Raw genomic sequence first — 21,861 nt, 5'->3', positions numbered from 1 at the left:
TTAATCCCTTGTCTTGTAGAGGCTAGAGGATTCAAGACTTCTTCAAGCTGCTTTCGATCCCAGGTTTATATTTTATCAAACTTATTGAATCCAGTGGCCAGTCAACCCAAGTTCTGGCGGGGCTGGGTTTTGACTTTTGAGAGTTGTTCTAGCGAAACAGGTCAACTATTCCCAATTGAATGTCGAATCCGAGCCTCAAATGCCGAGGAAGTCCATAACCCAGATACCATGTCAATTTGTGGGTTTGATGTTGCAGAGTATAAAATTAAATATTTTGGTTGTATTCCCTTTATCCTTCATTTTCATCGAACGTTAATTAGTATCGAATTCAAAAGATCATTAATAGTTATTTTGCTTTATTATATGCTATAAAATAATCATGACTTAAAAAGATTGCAGAACACCATGAATTTATACAGGAGAAGATAAGAAGGTTTTCATCGGAAAAAAAGACTTCTGAAAACTATTGTATTGTTTTCATTTCCATTAGTTGCAGTCATTTGAAATCTTGGCAGTGAAATTTATGATATAATAACCCAGAAGATGTTGTCTAAGAGGAACTCTTGATGGGACAACTCATATAAATATCTTGTATTATTGAAACCTATAATGAGACGGGCACATAAATATATTGCGGTAGAGATTTTATGATGAGGTGTTTTACACAAAGATATTATATTATAGGTTTATAATATAATAGAATGACCGGCATAAAAATATTAAAAATTTATGATAGAGGTGACTCTTAAATAAAAAATATATTCTTAATAATGAATAGTTTTTATTGAAGATTGAAATCAACGATCGGTTCTTTAGTTCTAGAAGATTGATGTAAGAGCTTTTTAAAAAAAAATATATTTTTTTTAGTTAATTTTATAATTTTTATTTTTTTATTATTTATTATGATGCTTTTAAAAAAATTATATTTAAAGGGAGTATTTTTTTATTCAGTATTATTAGGGTTTTCTAGTTTTTTCTATAGAAAGTGTAGAGATAAAAATGAATAAAAACTAAATATTTTGATTGTATCTTTCATACTTATGGTGTTTTTTTTTGATCCGTTGATGGTTTTGACATGTAACAAACCCTTTTATTTTTTGCCCACGTTTGCATTTATTGTTATCAAACCCAGTGGTGGAGCCATGTAGGGATAAAAGGGGGCAATTGCCCCCTTAATTTTTTTAATATTAGGAAATTAATATAATAGGTTGATAGAGTTTGATATATGAAAAAGTAAAAAAAAATGGAAAGTTATAGTTGAATTATATTTTAATATAATATATATGTACAACTCATTGACGCAAAATTTTTATGTACAGCTCATTCACTCAAATTGTTTTTTTCTTTCACTAATTAACATAGAGCTTCTTTATATTTTGATCTGTTATTGAATGCCTCTCTCACTTCCATGCAAATTTATCTTCTTTTTTTTGCTTTATGAGGTAAATTTCTTCTTCTTCTTTTTTTTTTAATTTATTTCATTATCTAATTTTAGTTATATTCTTTTATAATTAGTCATTAAAAACATTAGGGTTTATAATAATTTAAGGGTTTTGATATGAATGTATTCAAAATAAATGTTTGAATTTACTAATTTAATTAATTAAATATTTCCTTTTTTATTATAAATGAATAAATTAATATTCATACAAAACCATTATTTTTAACATCTCAGTGTATTGATAGAGTATATTATTGAAATTATTTAACCGAGATCTCTTAATTCATTATAATCATGGATTAATTATTAATTGAAGTCTCTTAATTTACAATGTACATATATTGATTGTCATTTTATATTACATATTTGTTTGTAATTAATTGTTAATGAGATGCTTGGAGTTAGGAGAGGCACAAGTTTAAATTCTATAAGCTATAATTTCTCTCTCTCAGCATTTTCTCTTATTTGAAACTAGAATATAGTATTAAAACTTGTTTCATATATTTGACTTGGTGAGTTCATATAACTTTCGTGTGTGTTTATAAATAATTTAAATGTCTAGAAATGATTAAGTATAATTTAATCAACATACTTATTATATGCATATAGATATGAATTGAAATAAGTTTTGATGAATTGATGTGTATTTTGCTATGAATTTCATATGAAAGATCTAGAATTATTGAATAACTCAACTGACTATTGTTTAACAACGAATTATTGTGTAGTTGTGTTAATTATTATGTAGACACTAATAATAATAAAAAAAACCCAGCAGATTCATAAATAAAATTAACATATCACTAGACAAGTATTTCAAGCGTAAATACCTTAAGGATAAAAAATCATTTAAAATTTTAAGTTATGTAACTCAATCAACTTCGAAGAAAAGTTATATTAAAAAGTCATATAATATTTCTTATTAATTTGCCCCCTGGTCTTAAAAATTCTGGCTCCGCTACTGATCAAACCCCAACAATTTTTTATGGTTATTTTGCTATGCCTTGTGCCAAAGAACAACCATGATTACAAAAAAAAGCTTGCATAACATAATGTGCTTGTGTAAGAAGGAATGTAAGGGTTCCCTCCAGGGAAAAAAAAAGAAGTTCAGGAACTAATATTTTGTTTCTTGTTGTTATACGAAATCTTGGACACAAATATGTTATGTTAAAGATTTACTATTGGTCAATCCAAAAAAAAAAAAAATATTGTGTTAGAAATCCATGGTGAAATGACATGCAACAAAAGATCAGGAAACCATGATGAAATCACACAAAAAAAATATTATCAATGAAAAATAATTTTTAACTAAAAATTGAACTCAATTATTAATTCCTCCCCACTCGAGAAAACTAACGCATGAGATTTTTTTAGAAAATATATATATTTTTCATTTTCATTTTATGATATTTGTTTAAATCCAAAAAAAAAGTATTCTTCATAGTTTATTTTTTTATTCGATATTATTAGAATTTCTAGTTTTTACTGTAATCGCCTATCCTCAAACAATTTCCACACCACCCCAAAGTAGAAAAACTAACGTAAAATCAATCTAAAAAGATAGCTGCCCACTTGAACCTGTCATATAGACGAATTTAATTCTCTTAAAATTGTAAGCAACTTATGCTACTTATTTACAGTGCATATAAATTTCCTATCTTCCATTTATTTTCCGAGCACATTAAGTTTCTATGTTATATCTCACTGTTCTTTCCATATCCGTCCAGAAACTTTCAGTTTTAACTCCTGCCGTTCCCCTCCAGAAAAGAAAAGTGCCAAGTTTCTCTGAATGATCAGTCCATCTTGGCTGTCTCGAACTTTCTGATGGCTATCCCGGATGCTTCTCGGAACTCCTTGCCATGTAAGCTTTCTACCATTTCCACCTACTTCAAGACTGTAACTAAATTCTCTTGCCTCATCTTCTGTACCCATGAATCTCAGGAAGGCCATGTAAACAGGTGACATTCCTAGATGAAATGTCTCAAAGTGCAAGCAAAACTGTCGGCCGAAACAATTGAAAACCTGTCGGAGAAAGTGAACATTAGGATTTACAGATCAAAGTGCAGTTCAGACAGGGCAGACTACGAAGATGTTTAACGTCTATTGCTCTACCAAATGGTTTTACCTAAGCATGCTGGGAGATGAAAAATGGCAGACAATGCCATTCAGTAGCATCGTTCCTGATAACTTTGCACATAATCTTATGGTTTAATTACAAAAAATAGTTATTTGAAAATGAGTTTACTGGAGAAACAAAAGATGAAACGGGAAGGAATTGCTGCAGTCATAGAAAGTTTTCGGAGTTTTAACTTGTTAGTCTCATCATTCAGGCTAGTCTCATCGTTTGTAATTTCAAAAGATCAATCACATAGGAGAATCAGATTGTATTAATATTAGAGATATCTTACAGTTAACATCCATGTGGCATTGTCGATTTCTCGGGGATCAGACTTGACATATCTGTGATTGAAGGTGCATCCATCATGCATGTCAACTTTGTGTTCGTTTCTGAGATGCTTGACAAGGAGCGGGATGTCGCCGGTGACAGAACATTCAGCTCCAGCATAAGGGCAGTTGTATGGGCGATATTTGCAGTTCTTTTCGTGTTTTGGCTTGCTGTAGTAGGGAAATATGTCACAACATCCCATACTTTGGTATTTGCAGGGGAGTTCTATTGAGTCAGCAATTTTCTCCAGAGCCAAGCACCTTATATTTCCTAGTTCTCCTCGGCAGATTGGGCAAGAGTTCTTTACTCTGGTCCTGCAGTGTGAACATAGAGTGTGGCCATTTGGACACTGACATGCAAGGAAATTAGTAAATTTGTCGTTATAATAATATTAAATTGGAAATTTTCTGGTGTTTTAAGTGCAATGCTGATGATCAAATGGCATAATATTTTGACAGGAGCATACCTGGAAAATTGGAGGATACATTATGGTGAAGCAAACAGGACAATCAAGAAGGTCTTGCATGTTACTAGTTGATTGTTTTCCAGGATTCCCAGTGGAAGGTGTTGCAGCTTTTCTAAAAGGGGAGCCTCTTAACTCAGCATTAGAACTCGCCGGATGGCCCGTATCATGATCCAAGAACGCAATGCGTGACTCGATCTCTTCCTTGTTGATGATGCCTCCTGGGGCCATTGTATTATTCCCCTCGATCGTCAATGCTAGTAAAACTGTCTCTCTATCTAAATGAAGAACACAATTTTATCTCCCCTCAATTGTCTATCCTGATAAACATAATTAACACAAAATCAACTTTCTGCAAGTTACTATTTTCAGGGATTCTATGCTAATTAATCTGCCTCCTTGGGAGATTAGACAATAACTTGGATTTGCAGCAAGGACTGAAAATCAAGAAAAACAGCAAAAGGCCTGAAAACACAGTATCATGTTTCCTCTTGTATGAACAAAAAACAATGAATCTTCAACTAGCAAAGGCGAGGTTCGGGTACAAAATTGTTAAATTGCTCCTGCAACTTGCACACCAGTCTCAGTCTCACTTCACATGATACAATTGTTTGATGATAGCTTAAACAAAAGAACAGCTGCAATACCATTGTAGCATTCAACTACTCGATCTCAAAATGGAAGGGAGAAATGGCAGAGTTTCCAGCAAATCTAACATTCCAACATGGTGTTAACTGTACATTTTCAAGCAAATTCCAGGAGAACAAAGACTACCCAGATGAAAACTATGAACGAACTACCAACAAGCAATTCAGCTCTCAATCCAAGTCAAAACAAGTTCATGTATTCAAACCAAGATATACATTATCAATCATAAACCTGAATAAACCAAGCAATCAACACATGTATATGAAAGAACTCGAGAAACCAACAGTAATGAGCAAGATAACAGTAAAAAAGTAGCAGATGGAACAAAATCTAACCAAGAACTGCAACACCCTGGTGAGAATTTGAGCTTATAAACTTGTTAAACAATCAACGAAGACATGAAAAAAGAGAACAGGCAGTGCAAACTGGCCAAAAATTGGTGGCAGCTCTGATAAGACACCAGGTCCAAAATGTAAAATCTTGAATATTCAATCCACTTTAAGCTTCCAATAATTGCAGAACATTTGACACCGAGAAAGAAATTAAAAAAGATATGTAACAAAGAAACTAGTGATGTGTCACAGTGAGCGGGATTATAGGGCCCGGAAATTGCGTGTCCTAAAAATTTATCAGAAGCAAACCACGATACATCCAAGAGTCAAAGCTACTTGGAAAAAATAAATGATTTCAATTAATAAAATAATTTAAGAATATCTTAATCATAAAATAAAAATATTAACAGTAAAAGGGTTATGAATTTTTTTATAAAGAAAAAATATATATTTTCTGAAATATGCATATAAATAAAATTGAGAAAAATTAATCATTCATGATTCTCGTAAAGTTAAGGATTCATTCAAAATGATATAAAATAAAACAACATAAAGTATTTAATATTTTTTTAAATGTTACGAGAAAATGACACAAAATAAACCATATATTAAAGAAAATATTATGATATTTTATAAGAAAAAACAGAAGAAGCTATAAAGGATATATCATGTATTTCCTTCATTCACTCGGCGACAGGTATGTCTAGTGATAGAAGCAAGTGTACAGCTTTGCATGTAAAGACATTAATTTAGATTATTTTTGGTTGTCTGATACTTATTTATTAATGGGGTCTGTCTTGTCTCTAAATAGTGACATATTGTGCTGGCCCATTTTCTCTTCGACTTTGGATTTCCCAATGCGAGGGTGACATTTCCTTCACGCAATGGTTTTGTTTTTTTTTCCGACCGTTAAAGGTTTGAAAAAAAGGTGGTGGCAATTATGTATGGTGGGATTGAGGTAATTTTATTGGGTTATTAAACATTTATTGCTTTGTGGGTTGAAGGTCAAGGGAGAAGAAAAAAAAAAGAAGGTTGATTGGGCTTTTGACATTAAAATCAACTTTCTTGGATTCATGTATGGCTGCTGGCTACCTGGCTAGTGGCTTTGTGATTATGGAGGCAATAAAAGTTTGTGATGAAAATCCAAGGAATCCAAAGCAAATTGAAAGGAGATTTTGTTGTTGAGTGGTTGATTGCTAGTTTAATTTCCCCTTGGTGCGATTCTATGAGTTCTCTAACATGGAGAGGCCAAGCTAGGAATATCAGAGATTATTATTATTATTATTATTATTATGCTATATATTATTCATATTTATTAAACTATGTGAAAATCAAATAGGGATAATTCAGGACTTAACAGATTTAGTTAGTATTGAGTTTTTTTAAAAAATTAGAGTTGATGTGGTTTGATTTGGTATGTATATTGCGAATAGCATAGCACATCATCCCTAGTTATTTAGAAATACTAGGCTAGAAACCTCATTTGACAAATTAAAAAAAAAAAAAAAGAACTAACTTAAGTTTTTTTCGATCTCATACTAGAGACCGTATTTTAGTTAATAGATTAAGATCGTTTTAATATATATTTTTTTAGTGTAAAAAGAAGTTGAGCCTAACTCCCGACATAACGCGGCCATCTATCCAGTCCCACCACTGCATCGACAATGAATTGCAAAGAAATACAAGTTCTTGAAAGCATATCTGTCTTGTCCACTTACTATACACTACTTATGGGCTCAGAGAAAAGTTGAGAAAAATATATTTTTTATATAAAAAAATCACAAAACAATGAAAGTAAATAGGAAAAGATTTCCTTCCTTTTTCTGCCTTCGAAGAGATTTAAGCCAAATTACAAGGGGAAAAGAAATCCGTATTATAAATACAAAAAAGTCCTTCTCGTATAAGCCGATGTTTTTGGTGTTATCACATCAAGCCAGATTTACTTGTCTTTTCCTTTCTTGTTTTCAGCTAAAAAGTCAAAAGTTTCAGGGAGGAAGGTCCAACTGGCCACGGTCACCGTCAGCCCAGGGAGGTGCATTTTTCGTTTTAGGAGGAGGGTTCTTGCCTGGAGAGATCTTCGTGTTATTACCATGATGAGAAGGAAAGGCATTGGGCACATGATTTTGTGTTTTTGGAGAAAAGATTGAAAAAAAAGATATCAGATTATATGAAATAATTGATGAGAAAATAACATATTTTTTAAAATAACATGTAATTAAATTAAACATAAACAACACTGATAAAAAAACTAATTAATTAGTTTTTAAAACTAAATATTTAAATTAAAAGAATTAATTTATAATTTACTTGCTCGTATGTTTAAGAAATTATATGTATAAGCTTGAATTAACGTCCTCAAATGTAATCTAATTTCAAGATTTTTCTGAACAAAATTATACGAAAAACACTCTCAAGGAGATATAAAACAAATATTAACTCAATTAAAAAAAATACTATTTTTATCTTTTTAAATTTTTATATACTCACTCTTAAGGAGATATAAAACAAGTATTAACTCGATAAAAAGATACTATTTTTATTTTTTAAAATTTTTATATCCTTGATACTCGATCAAATAAAATCAAATATTGTCACACGTACACAGACTGATAACACATATCACAAGACTACAATGGATATTCTGTAACTTGAGAAATGGAGGTGGAGGAGGCATCATTAGCTGATTTCTTGATCAAGTTGGCCATGTGTGTGCTTGTACAAGTTTTGGTGTATCTAATACTTTCAAAGTCATCTAATGTCTCCTCCAAGAACAAGACAAGATCATTCAGCTTCAAACCTGCTCGTTCTCTTAGCATTCGCAGTTTCTTGGATGCTCTTTCTGACATCCCACTAGGCAGCGGTGACCCATCACCATTATGAAGCGGTTCAAAATCATCCACCCCCCAAGATTCTATCTTTGATGATTATGGATCTTAATTCAGTGCTTAGCTAAAAGTAGCACTGTAATTTATTTATGTTTCTACTAGAAAATTTCTCTGTTATTAGCTATGCTATGATGATGGGATTTCTTTTTTTGATTGAATTAACATATTGCTGTATACAATAACAGAGATTAACCAGCCTGCCAGTGGCTTGTAAATAAATGAATAATTTCAGAAATTTACAGGACTTGTGAACTAATGATTTTTGCTGGGGCCCTTGTTCTTGTCAACTAATCTACCTGCAGCTGCATAAGCAGTTTATAGGGACTGGACCACCCTCTTTGACCACCCATGGATGCTCAGCTACATCATCCAAGGTAATTCTCTGCATTGGATCTGCATACAAAAAGATAGCAAGGAGAGAAACTTAAAATTGGAAAGTTTTTACACTTAAAAGACTTGTAGAAATTCCTGCAAATTCATTCAAAATAAACAGCAGGAAAGATTCTGCTGCTTAAGATTGTTAAGAGGCTAAGAAGTCTGCATAAGAATTTAGGTAGTTAGAACATAAGAACTAGGAATGATTGTCCATATGAGCTTTCCTGTGTTACCTTTGCAGAGAAGGCCTTGCAGAAGATCTTTGAGCTCGGAATCTAATTCTTCTGGAAGTGGTAAAGGACTATTAACAATCTGTCAAAAGGTATCTAATATTTCAGTAGACATAAAAGAAAAAGAAACACACGAGAAAAAAAAAAAAAAAAAAGGTGAGGAGATTACCTTGTCACAAGTTTCAGGTACACTATCAGCAAGAAAAGGGCAGAAACCGAGCACCATAGAGTATAAGGTAACCCCCACAGCCCATATATCAGCAGCTTTTCCATGGTAAACTGTATCTGGTATAATCCAAGAATCCTTGTTTCTCAGCAATGTGATTGATTTGCTTCTTTATAATTCTACAGTATTGAATTACCGTCTTTTGTTGAAAATAAAAAACTTATTCTGTTTCACTTCACACCCATTTTTGTGGTTACACATCCCAAATTCTCTACATCATCTAGCTCCTGAATTCCAAAACCCTACACTACTGAAACTCTGGAAGTATGTGAACATGTTGTTTTCGATCTGATATTCGTATGCATTTGAGACGTAAAGATAGGCGATGATCATAACTTGTAACTAATTATGCAGCACATGACCTTGGGGCTATTGGAAATAATGAACATACCTGAACAACACTCTGGTGCAGTGAAAGCTGGAGTTCCAGGACATCTCAATAGCTCATCGTTGTCATCCTGCAGATTATAATTCCTAAATAAGAATAGTTTGTTGCAGGTATGCACAAAAAGCTTAAAAAATGAATACCAGTCCACGCGGAATGTGGTCGCTGTAGCTCTTTATTGGTAGGTCTGCAGATTAGTGTTGTTGTTGTCTAACACATCAGATATAGTTTCACCAAAGAAATTTTCTAGATTAATACTTAGTGGTAGTGGAGTTCTTGAACTGTAAGAAAATGATTTTAAGACAGACAAAAAAAGAAGAAGAAGAAGAAGAAGGAAGAATCATGAAAATATTAGCAGATGAATCATCATGAATAGCATTACCTCAAAGGCACGGCCAAAGCTGAAATCAACTATTTTCACCCTTCCACTAGCAGTGACCAAAAGGTTTTCTGGCTTGATATCGCCATGCACAACATTCTGTTACCAATAAAGGAGAAAGATTCAGCTTTTTGCTAGACAGGGACATGTCTTCAAGAGGGAGGGAGCATCACTGAAAGATGTGTTCTATAATAAGTAACTTACATGATGATGCAAATAAATGAGACCAGCAATTACATCCTTGAAATATCTTCTTGCACTTGTTTCATCAATCCGTCCTTTCGTCTCCAAAATGTTGCTCACAGTACTGCTTTCCACATATTCAAGAACTGGATAATAGCAACCACATGACAAAAGAGAGACAGAAGTGCATCATTACAAAACTCCTTGTGACATTCTTGACACAAATGCTTCAAAACAATGGAAGAGGCTATCAGTACCCATATACAGATAATCTGATTTTTGGTCATCAATCACCTCAACTAGGTTGATTATGTTTGGATGGTCCAAAGTTTTCAATATGGATACCTGAAAAAAAATAAAATTTAATCATCAACTTTCCTACTACAAACTGGCCATGGCGTGATCCAGAATATGGATTGAATGGTGATAAAAAGATCCAGAATATGGATTGAATGGTGATAAAAAGATCCAGTTTCAGAAGCCTACTAAATTATGAACTCAAATTCAGAATGCATCAACTGGCCAGCAATTATATGGGGATTGGACCAGCTGAATAAGATTGCATATGGGGATCAGCTGTTCTTGTATGAAACCGAGTGAGCAGCTCTGGCCACAATCAGAACTTGTCAAAAACTTGCAGTGCCAAGAATGAAAATGCTCATCAAATAAGCTACTTGAATCTAGAGGAAATCTTTATGTAACAAATCCAGAATGTGCTCTTGAGAAGATAGAGGAACAACTGAGTGCAGGTTGTGTAAGTACCAATGCATGGACAAGAGGCAGACCGAAAAAGGACTGCATTGAGTCAGCAGAATTGAAAAAAAACAGAAGATATGAAATAATGGACTTGAACCCAGAAATCAGAATGGTGGAAATACTTTTACGCAGCTGATTATCAGAACCAGTTGCCAAAAAAACAAAGCCACTAAGAGAAGCAAGAATTATGATTGCTACATGGTAGAGGCACAGGCAGGCCTTAAGTTTGATGCCATTGTTGCAAACTTCAGATCACTATTGACCATAATTCTATAAGCATCGCACAGCATGGTCCTTGTTCAGGCAGTGTTTCACTGTTTTGGGAAAGAAAAAGTATAGTGCAAAAGGGTCATTTGGTCAGTTAGATGTGAACTTTGAAGAGATGGTCTGAATAATACATAACTGAATTATTACAACTCAGAACCTTTGGCTACTTCAAGATAGTAACTGCTAAAGATGTGGAATCACAGTAGATGAAAGCCTAAACAATCTTAAAAAAAAACCGAAGGATATTGCTTGAAACAAGAAATAAAACAACATAACAGCATGATCAAAATAGAAAGTAGGCCTTGAGTTTGAGAACAGATGAAAACAAAGAAAAAAATCAATGAAACACAGGTTCTTACTTCTCTGAGAACATCAGCCATGGCTGTTTCTGATCCTGTGATGCGAAATTTGCGCAAACGAGACTTGCAAATAACCTACAAGAACAGTGGAATCCTGGTGATGGATGTGCAGTTAAATAAAGAGAAAGAGTCATTCATCATGGTTCAAGATATTAAGAGAATCAATGTCAATGTTTTGGTTGGGATCAAACCATAGAAGATAGGTATGTTAATGTTTGATAACTCAAAGCAACGAATTGAAGCACCATAGTGCAGGATCAATGGAACCTGGCTGTATCCACGAGCAAGTCCAATAGCCATTTCACCCCCACCCCTATTACCATCTTGATTTACAGAAAATCCATAAAAGATATTGCCATATACCTATCAATTTCATGTATTCAGCAAGGGAATTGCTATCAATATTGCAAATCTTGTTATATATCGCAAAACTTCCTGGTTAGTTGGTTGTTAATAGGACAGAAGCCCTGTTCTAGCAGAAAGTGAATCCATAGCAATGAACAGGAGAGGATGAGTACTTCACCGATACTGTTTTGAGGTTAGTTTCTTTTTCAACCATACTTATGCTTGAAAAAAAATTATAATTCTGGATAATTCTAACAAGTAATCCTTAACCATAACGAGGTGTATTTACCTTAATAGCATAAGGAGTTCCACTGTTAATGTTTCGATAGAGTACCTGCACCAACTCTGTTATTACCTCAAGTTAAATAGAAAGCAAGCAGTAGAAAGTACGGAATCTGTATGTTGTATATATGCTTACCACTTTACCATAGCTTCCTTGGTTGATCCTCCTCTCTTTTACATACTCGTTGATCATCTTTCTTCCATCTGAGTGCTATCCTCACCATAAAAGTTTCAGTAAACCATGTTTGATAATTTCCAAACAGAAGAGCAAATGAAATTGGTCAGTAATCGAGCCGAATCGATGCTTTCTACACAAATACTAAAGGCAATAACTTGCTCTTGATTCATTTGTGTGAGTTCTTACCTTAGAATGCCTTACAGATGTGGTAACTGTAACAGGGATCTTCTTACAAGCCCGAGGCTTCCTCGGTGAGTATGGAATTGATTGTTCTCCATTCTTATCAACAGGAAAATTCCCACAGGATAATTCCTGGTAGAAAATGTTCTCTGCATCATCTTGAGAGAACAGATTAGATGTGCAGGTCAGAGGTAGAACAGGCCTCTTCGGATTCCGATGATTTGTCATCGAGTAGCAGCAGCCTGAATCTTCCTTGAACTTGGAGTATAGCAAGGTAGATATTATGTGACATGCAGAAAAATCCCTTTACAAACTCCTGCTAGCTTCAAAGATTCATGTTCTTGCCGTACATGATTAAAACCTTAACCACAAGGAACTGTCCTCCTGTAGTAAAGTTACATCAAGCAAGCAAGAGGTGCACCTAACCCCACACTCTGGCTTGACTGTTAGCTGAGCAAAACCTATCAATGTAGACTAATAAAAAAAAATAGAAGTAATTTTGTATTAATTTTATATTGCTCTATATGTTTTTCAATTATTTTTTTTAAACTATAATCTTTTAAAATTTAAAAAATTTCAAAGGTTGCACTGCTCTCTAGCGTAATTTGATTATATTATTGCAAGTGTTGCGCTACAAAAAATTGGAGTAACTAATAAAATTTCCAACAAAAATATGTTATTTTTTCAATTTTTTTTGCTTCTAATTTTTTTTTTCAACATGTTTTATTATTATTTTTAAAAAAAATCTCCAAATTTTAGTTTGACTTTGTCTTCTATCAAAATGACGCTTGTTTTTTCATTTATCACATGATAGATGAGTACTTCATCAAACTCATGACCCAAGAAGTCGTGTTATCTGTCCCTTGCTTCAAGAAATTGAAGTCCTGTCACTCCTAACTTGATAATCTAGATTATTACACATGTGAACGAGAAATCTAGCACTTACAATACGGGAATGCTAGACATGTCAAAGCTCCATTAATAAAAATTATATTTTTAAAACTTTGATTAATGAGCTTATTGAGAGTGATAATTTAGTAACATTAAATCTTCAGTTTTTTTTTATTAACGAAGTAATCATAAATTTAAATATTTATTATTTTTATTTTTATTTAATATAATTAAATATAAAATAATAATAAACATGGTCAAGTTTTAATTCAAAAAAGTTTTATGGAGAGAATTTTGTAAAAAATAATACAAATTATATTTTGTAGGACTTTATTTAATAACTTAAAGTTTAAATTGAGATAGTTTTTTTTTTTAAATTAGAACAAATTAAATTCTTATGTAAATATATACATTCAACTACCATGCATAAAGATGATTATCTTGAGACCATAAAAGTTTATGTAATAATTTTATCAATTTTAATAATAATTTCTTTTTAAAGTGTATTTAATGTAGTGGTAGATTTTATGATTTTTGTTTAAAAATAAATTTTAAAAAGTTATAAATTATAGTGAGATTTTTTCAAGAGATTTAAAAAAGTAGATTTAAAAAAAAAATCATAAATATATTTGGTTAGAAATAATTAGTTTTTTTTTATTTGAATCAAGGCTTGAACAAAATTGAGTTCAAAATCTTAATTTAATCAAAATTTAAAGCTTTTAACTCATGAATTCTAACTTGCACTACATCTATTTTTTTTTTTTTAAAAAAAACAAAATTGATTTGAATAATTTTTAATAAACAATATTTTCTAACTTGAAGTCATTTTAACATATTTTTGTCTTATGAGAACATATTTTAAATTATGACTCAAAAGTAAAAAAAAAAAAAAAACATTTTTTATAAGTACACAAATCAGACTCTAAATGCATCAAATTTTAATTTTCCCTTATTTTTTCTTTATTAATGCTCAAATATTTGATTATGCTTGTTCAAACTGCTTTACAATGTTTTCTATATATGTTGTAAGTTGATGATGTGAGAAATATGATTTATATATAGATATATAAATATTCTTATTTTTCATGTAAAACACTTTTTAAATACAATAATATTTGAATAATGTCTACCTAAAATCAATGTTGTGTATTAGAGATAATTAGTAATATTTCAAGGCAGGGTCACCAATGGGGATGTAGCTCAGATGGTAGAGCGCTCGCTTAGCATGCGAGAGGTACGGGGATCGATACCCCGCATCTCCATTCTTTTAATTTTTTCCCTTTTCTTGAAAACCGCTAAATTCACACTGTTCTAAACTCACGGCACTTTCCCTCACTGCTCCAATCAAGAGCCAATCCCACCTTATGTGGGACCCACATAGCGCCTCATTCAACGCACATATCCCGCTCACAACCTTAAACCAAGCTGTAATTTTATCATCTCTCTCTCTCTAGGCAATCCACTTCCTCAGGCACAGCCTGAGCCAGATAAGAGGAATACAATACACGTAAATCAAGGATTATTTTCTTTATTCAAGTAATCTCGTAGACCCTAAAATCAAGAAACAGTCACAATTCAGTACCTCTTCTCTTAATGTTTTTCATTGACCCTTAATTTGTAGAAAAATTATATACACGTTATAAATATTGATGATGCAAGAGCCTCTTTGAAAAATTGTTTTTTCTTAATTTTTTTTTTTTTATTTTTACTTTTGATTGTTAGTTGGATTCTATATTAACTCCATAATTATTTACAAGGATTAAGCCTAAAATCATTATAAGTAAAATTATTCTAGTTTAGTTTTCAGTGAGAACTTATTTTATTTAATGAAAACTAAAAAGAATAAATAAATTATTATAAATAATTATAAGTTGATATAGAATTTAACTACAAGATTATTTATACTTTCTTAGTTGCTTAACTTTTTCAGCGTCAAATTTGAATTTTTTTCACGAATTTTAAGATCACAATTTGATGAAACCAAAACAATATAATCCAAAGTGAAACTATGCCAAAATTTAAGGGACTAGAATATATTCTTTCATTAGTGAAATGATTTTTCTCCAACTGGTTCTGTAAATAACACAATCATAAATATATTAGTGTAAGCTATAGATTGCAGGTGCACAGATTTGAAATTTCTGGCATCAAATTCACAAAACTGAAACGGGAAACAATGAGTGCATCAAAAACAGTGAGGAAGGTGGAGGTGTTGTCACCAGTACCTGCAGACATAGACATTGCTAACTCAGTTGAACCTTTTCACATATCAGAGATTGCTAAAGACCTGAATCTTAGTCCTAAACATTATGATCTTTATGGAAAATACAAGGCCAAGGTGATTTCTTTTTCCTTTCTTGTGATGGGATTTATATTAGTTTTTCATACCCCAATTCATTTTATTATCCAGTGATTGTTTTCTTGCTGTCTTGTGGTAGTTTTTTGTTGATTATTTTGATGGTTTTAGATTTTTTCTTTGAAAGATTCAATATATTTTTTTAAGGTTATTAGATTTTCGTGTTTTTATAGAAGAAGCCAAGGAAATTGATTTGTTGGTTTGTTTTATAGGTGCTGTTGTCTGTGCTCGATGAGCTTGAAGGATCGGGAGATGGGTACTATGTGGTGGTTGGAGGGATTACTCCTACACCACTTGGAGAAGGAAAGTCTACTACTACTGTTGGCCTCTGTCAAGCCTTGGGTGCATTTCTTGATAAAAAGGTAGCATTTTGTTTTGTTCCATTTCTTGTTTTTTACTGTTATCATTCCATCCTTTCTTACTGTCCATGTTCTGTGCGGTCAATGTTGTTGAGTTTTATCTGGGCGATAAATTTTTTTAACTTGTATTCCATTATTTTCAAGCTACTAGTATGGGTTTAAAATCTTGTTAAAATGATGTAGTCAAGAATTCATACTGAGTTTTGTACTGGCTGATTACAAGGAAAGTGCCTTGTAGTATCTGTGGAACAGAAATAAGAGAGGAGATAAAAATTCAGCTCCAAAAGTTATGGTTCCATCAGGCGATGTTCCAGATGGATGACTATGGAGATATTTCTACCATTTTTCACTTTTTTGCAAGAATGGAGTGTACAGATGTTGCTGAGTCATTGTGCATTTGGCCACATCCAATCTAGTTATTAAATATTGTGTTTATGCACACTCTCTAATCATGTTTAAATTTATATGGTACTCCTGTTTAAGTTAAAAATGGATGGCCACAATGTATTTGACCATATTGGATATGAAATGATTACTGGATTGTCTTAAACCTTTGTATGATTGAAATCACTGAAATCTGAATGGGAAACAGGCTAACAATCGACGAAGGATTCCTTTGTGTAGATTTGCCAAGCTTGACCAGTTGTAGATGTAATACAGCTTTCATTTCAGTATATCAAAGTCTGCTTCTTTTGGTTGCTTTATACTGAGGCTCATGCTGTTGTCATTGTCATGCCATGGCTTTCTAGAGGCAGAAGTTATATCAGCATCTGATGTTGGCACCATTTCATTGGCGAGGGCCTTCATGAGCTGAGCCTGAGAGTGTCACAAACTAATCTAGTCTGAGATGTGCATGAACTACAATATGTTTCAGAAAGATTATCAGAAAGCCACACTTTTTTGTTGAAACACTCAACATATTCTGGCTTGAATTGCTTGCAAAGATGAATTGAACCATAGATTGCAACGTTTTTTAATGTCAAATTGAAAACTTCCTGCATTCTGTTATTCAAACTTCCAATTAGTTACATCCAATCACCTTCAATTTACTGGTAATTGGTATATGTGCACCTATGTTAAACAGCTGAACTTATATAAAGCTGTGTTAGAAATTTGGTATGTTGTCCTCGCACTCCTTTGCAATGACAGGTGAAAAGAGCAGTAAAGTCGGCTCAAGCTTTCAAATTTCTTAAGAAGAGAAGTCCAAAATTTGCAATCTTGAAAGCTATCACATTTCTTCTGCTGCTTTTTAGTCAACAACTCAGGAAACTGATCTCCAGTTAAATGTCTGCAGTGCCAAAGTCGAAATTTTAATTCTTGTTTCCTTTTGTGCATGAGGATGTTTAGGAAACTAGATATGGATTTTTCTTTGCAGTAGGCAGTGGTGTTTTGTCATTGTTTTCTTTTAATCTTTGGTTTAAATGATTGTACGGATACAAAATTCCAGATGCGCCTCTGTTGTTATGATAGGAATTCTTTCTGTTTCTGAGCCTAGGTTGTTACCTGCCTTCGTCAACCATCGCAAGGACCAACTTTTGGAATAAAAGGAGGTGCAGCAGGTGGTGGTTATAGTCAAGTAATTCCAATGGATGAATTCAATCTTCATCTAACAGGAGATATTCATGCAATAACAGCTGCAAATAATCTCCTAGCAGCTGCTATTGATACCCGGGTTTTCCATGAGTCTACCCAGTCAGACAAGGCTCTTTTAAACCGCTTATGCCCACCAAACAAAGAAGGAAAAAGAAGCTTTAGTGACATAATGTTTCGGCGTCTGAAGAAGCTTGGTATCTCCAAGAACAAGCCCGAGGAACTCTCACCACAAGAAGTAAAGAAGCTTGCTAGGCTTGATATTGACCCAGCTTCCATAACATGGAGGAGAGTAATGGATGTCAATGATAGGTTCTTGAGAAAGATTACTGTTGGCCAAGGTCCTGAAGAAAAGGGGATGGTGAGAGAAACAGGATTCGATATTTCTGTAGCTAGTGAGATAATGGCAGTTTTGGCCCTCACAACATCTCTAGCTGATATGAGAGAGAGGCTTGGTAAAATGGTGATCGGAAATAGCAAGGCTGGTGACCCTGTAACAGCTGATGATCTTGGTGTTGGAGGTGCCTTGACTGTACTGATGAAGGATGCTATCAACCCTACTTTAATGCAGACTCTTGAAGGAACTCCTGTTCTTGTTCATGCTGGTCCCTTTGCGAACATTGCTCATGGAAATTCTTCCATTGTGGCTGATAAGATTGCACTGAAGCTGGCTGGACCAGGTGGGTTTGTGGTCACAGAAGCAGGTTTTGGTTCTGATATTGGAACTGAAAAGTTCATGAACATAAAGTGCCGATATAGCAGTTTAACTCCTCAGTGTGCTGTTATTGTTGCAACAATTAGGGCCCTGAAAATGCATGGTGGTGGGCCAGAAGTGGTTGCTGGGAAGCCTCTTGACCGTGCCTATACAACTGAGAACGTGTCTTTGGTTGAAGCTGGTTGTGTGAATTTAGCTAGGCATATTTCTAATACAAAGGCTTATGGTGTAAATGTTGTTGTCGCTGTTAACATGTTTGCAACTGATTCAGAAGCAGAACTTAATGCAGTCAGAAATGCAGCTTTGGCTGCTGGGGCATATGATGCTGTTGTCTGTACACACCATGCTCATGGTGGGAAAGGAGCAGTAAGTTACTTCTTCCTGTTTGTCCATTCCTATATTGAACCAGCATTGCTCTTCTTTCTGTGAAACCAAATAAGTGAAGGTAGAGCTGCATGGTGCTTGCTTTTTCCCTAGAAAGAACTACTCCATGCTTACCGAGTTTTGAGCTTTACAGAAGATATTTCCCTGTCAGCCATTATAAAGTTTTTTGTTATAACTTCAGCCTCAATATAAACACCAAAGTTACCCTGTTTCTTAAATCTTACTCAATCAATTCAGTGGTAGTGTCCCTCAGTTTCCCTTCTATCGTAGCACTAATATATTATTCACACTTTATTTCATGTGCTATATACTTTTACCGTTGGTGTTTGGAGGCAGATTTTTATGCAAGTGAAATCTTGCATCCTCTGCCTTACTTCTTGGCTGCCTCATCTGCTTACATCCCTTACAAGAAATAAAAAATTCTAATCACGTCTTGGATCCAGATCGTGGAATACATGTCCCACTGGATAAAAAGTTCACTGCCTTGTATGAACTTATTGTCTGGTTAGTTGCATTGAAGCCGGTAAATGGTCCTCTTTTGACAGTGGCACATATCTGACTCTTAACTTCTTGAGTATCTGTATTAGTTCAAATGAGTGATTGGTTAACTTACTGTATTGTGTTCCTCAGGTTGAACTTGGAATTGCAGTTCAAAAGGCATGTGAGAATGTGACACAGCCATTGAAGTTCTTATATCCTTTGGATATTAGTATTAAAGAGAAAATAGAGGCAATAGCAAGGTCCTACGGTGCTAATGGTGTTGAATACTCAGAGCAGGTATAACATTCATATCTTGTTATCTTATTATCTTTCATTTTTTCAATTTCCAAAATGATTCTTTTAAGTTTTATCTGAAGATCATTTCATGATGTGCACAGTTGTGCACTTGGTAGTTGCCTCTAGTCTCAAATTTTCACTCTCAAATTTTCGTTTTCTCTCTTCTTACCCAAAAATGATTAGTTCATTTGCACCCAATTTGTCAAATTGTGAAATGGTTAAGAGGAGTATGGTTTTAAGCTTTTCTTGTGTTGAAAAATCGTTGTGGGAGATTTTTGGTGCATTTTTCCTGGTATGAAGCTCATTTTCCATGCGAGATAATTCAAAGCAATCCACCCTCTATCTCATTTTAGTCGTCCGGGATTGTAAAATTTCTTTGCATATTGCCAATGCTGCGATTTATGAAACTTGGACGGATGTTTAGAGACTTGACCATCTCTTTATGTCTAACCAGGCTGAGAAACAAATTGAGATGTACAGTAAGCAAGGGTTCTCCGGTCTGCCCATCTGTATGGCCAAAACCCAGTATTCATTTTCACACAACGCGGCTGAGAAAGGAGCCCCCACTGGATTTTCTTTACCAATAAGAGATGTGAGGGCAAGCATTGGTGCTGGTTTCATCTATCCTTTGGTTGGGACTATGAGTACAATGCCAGGGCTTCCCACAAGGCCTTGCTTTTATGACATTGATCTCGACACTGCCACGGGCAAGGTCATTGGTCTCTCTTGATGCCAACTAAACCTTATGCTTCATGTGCTTCTGCATAGGCTTCCGGGGCCTGACTTTTCAGAAGTACAAAGCCTTTGTGTAACTTCTGTTTGATTTTTATTGTAACTTGGATGAACAAGAAACTGAATAAATTAAAAGTTCCTGGTTTCTTTCTGCTCTTGATCCAATAGTCTGATATCAATCATACCTCGTATTACTTCAGGTTTCTAGTTAAATTCTTTCTTTATCTTTAGAGCTTTGGTCTGAGGAAGGATTTTAATCCAAAGTGAGTGATCAGCAGAAGAAAGGGAAGATTACAACTCATGCTTGTTGAGATGGTTACCTTCCACCCTTCGGGGCACCACACATTGTTGCATTTTGAGTTCACAAATTTCAGAAGAAAGAATTACACGCATGAGTTGACGCAAGTTCTTAAACAGGACTGACATCTCTCTCCATCCCCACACAAAAAATCTAGTTTTTGACAAGGGCAGACTCTTCAAGTATCTTCAGCAGAACACCATCTACTCACTAATTCTCCCGAGGCATCAATGCCTGTTTTCACTTTTTAACAAGAAGAAAAGGTTTTCCCTTCGCTTTTGTTTTCACGTTTGTCTCGCTATCATGCACATTTTTCTTTTTCCCTAGCCTATCATTTCCTGGCCTTACTTTTTCACTTTTCTTCCCTCAGATCTCACTTCATCACCAGTTCTTCATCTCTTTATCACCAACCAAACACCTTCTTTTCATGCTCCCAATGAATCTCTGTCTAAAAACGGGGTTCTTTCTTTATCTCAAAGTCTCAAAATAACCCTTTATTAAGTAATGGTTCAAATGATAACGTACCTCCAGGAAAGGTGGATGCAATAAATGATTTTCATGGTGAGCAATATGTTTTGAAGAGAGAAAAAGGGGAATAAAAAAAGCGCTGTGGAGAGAGAGAGAGAGAGAGGCAAGCAATGCTCTGGCATTGGGTTACCAATGGTAGAAGGATGATTCATACCCTATATTTGCACCACGGTCTGATGAAATCCTTCAATTGTTTTCTTAATGGAAGGCCTGACAGTGAGTGTCAAAATATAGATAGGCAACCAAGGCACTGCAATTCTCCTGGTATATTTTGAACCTGCTTTTACAATTTCCAGTTAATGGACCAATTGTGTTTAGAAATGTAAGGACATTTTGCTTGAATGAGAATCTTACAAATTCAAGAGAATCTTACAAATTAAAAATTTGAATGGAAATAAAATTAAAATTTTTTTTTTTTTATAGATTATATCAAATAAAATAAATAATAATCAAAATAATAGAGATCAAATCTACAAAATTAAAAAAAATTAAAAGATAAAGAAATTAAAATAATAATAATTAACATTTCATAAATTATTTCAAATAAAATAAATAATTATAAAAAAAATGAGGACCAAATCTGATAGATAAAAAATTTCAATTAAAAAATAATAAGGGAAAAACAAATAAAAATTATAAAATAAGTACCAAAATTAATATAAAAATTAAATTGTAAGGGATGAAATTAAAAAATAAATATTTAAAACAAAATATATTTAGCAATTAAAAGTTTAAAGATCAAATTTGATATAATCAACAAATAATGATATTTCTAAATTTTTCACAACTTCCGGAAAGTGTTTTTTGCCTAAAATAAAAGGAAAACACTTTCCTGGAAACCATGCTAAATTTTTCTTTGACTGGAAAGTGT

General features: G+C 33.5%; 3 protein-coding genes and 1 non-coding gene across 4 annotated transcripts; 2 read left to right on the top strand and 2 right to left on the bottom strand.

The window, feature by feature from the left end:
- Positions 1-3,027: 3,027 nt before the first annotated feature.
- Positions 3,028-5,724, bottom strand: LOC118059339 (E3 ubiquitin-protein ligase SINAT2). The gene is made up of 4 exons (XM_035072191.2): positions 5,334-5,724; positions 4,354-4,670; positions 3,850-4,236; positions 3,028-3,463 (listed from the first exon to the last, which is right to left on the bottom strand). Exons 2-4 carry the CDS (start codon positions 4,579-4,581, stop codon positions 3,143-3,145), a joined length of 936 nt encoding a protein of 311 aa, XP_034928082.1. The 5' UTR covers positions 4,582-4,670; positions 5,334-5,724; the 3' UTR covers positions 3,028-3,142.
- Positions 5,725-8,352: 2,628 nt separating this feature from the next.
- LOC118059337 (serine/threonine-protein kinase GRIK1) lies at positions 8,353-12,800 on the bottom strand. The gene is made up of 11 exons (XM_035072189.2): positions 12,367-12,800; positions 12,139-12,213; positions 12,010-12,054; positions 11,376-11,450; positions 10,251-10,338; positions 10,015-10,139; positions 9,814-9,909; positions 9,438-9,504; positions 8,990-9,105; positions 8,824-8,902; positions 8,353-8,608 (listed from the first exon to the last, which is right to left on the bottom strand). The coding sequence occupies exons 1-11, from the start codon at positions 12,586-12,588 to the stop codon at positions 8,508-8,510; spliced, it is 1,089 nt and encodes a 362-aa protein (XP_034928080.1). The 5' UTR covers positions 12,589-12,800; the 3' UTR covers positions 8,353-8,507.
- A 1,640-nt stretch (positions 12,801-14,440) lies between these two features.
- On the top strand, positions 14,441-14,513 carry TRNAA-AGC (transfer RNA alanine (anticodon AGC)). The gene has a single exon. It is a non-coding gene; the product is annotated as a tRNA-Ala (tRNA).
- Positions 14,514-15,335: 822 nt separating this feature from the next.
- Positions 15,336-20,316, top strand: LOC118059288 (formate--tetrahydrofolate ligase). Its single transcript, XM_035072126.2, has 5 exons — positions 15,336-15,589; positions 15,820-15,969; positions 17,462-18,637; positions 19,286-19,432; positions 19,887-20,316. Exons 1-5 carry the CDS (start codon positions 15,428-15,430, stop codon positions 20,160-20,162), a joined length of 1,911 nt encoding a protein of 636 aa, XP_034928017.1. The 5' UTR covers positions 15,336-15,427; the 3' UTR covers positions 20,163-20,316.
- The last annotated feature ends 1,545 nt before the right edge of the window (positions 20,317-21,861 follow it).

This window comes from Populus alba, chromosome 14 (genome assembly GCF_005239225.2).
Source record: "Populus alba chromosome 14, ASM523922v2, whole genome shotgun sequence".
Classification (NCBI taxonomy): Eukaryota; Viridiplantae; Streptophyta; class Magnoliopsida; order Malpighiales; family Salicaceae; genus Populus; species Populus alba.
Note: the sequence above shows the minus strand (reverse complement) of the source record. Positions and strands in the feature narration are given on the sequence as shown.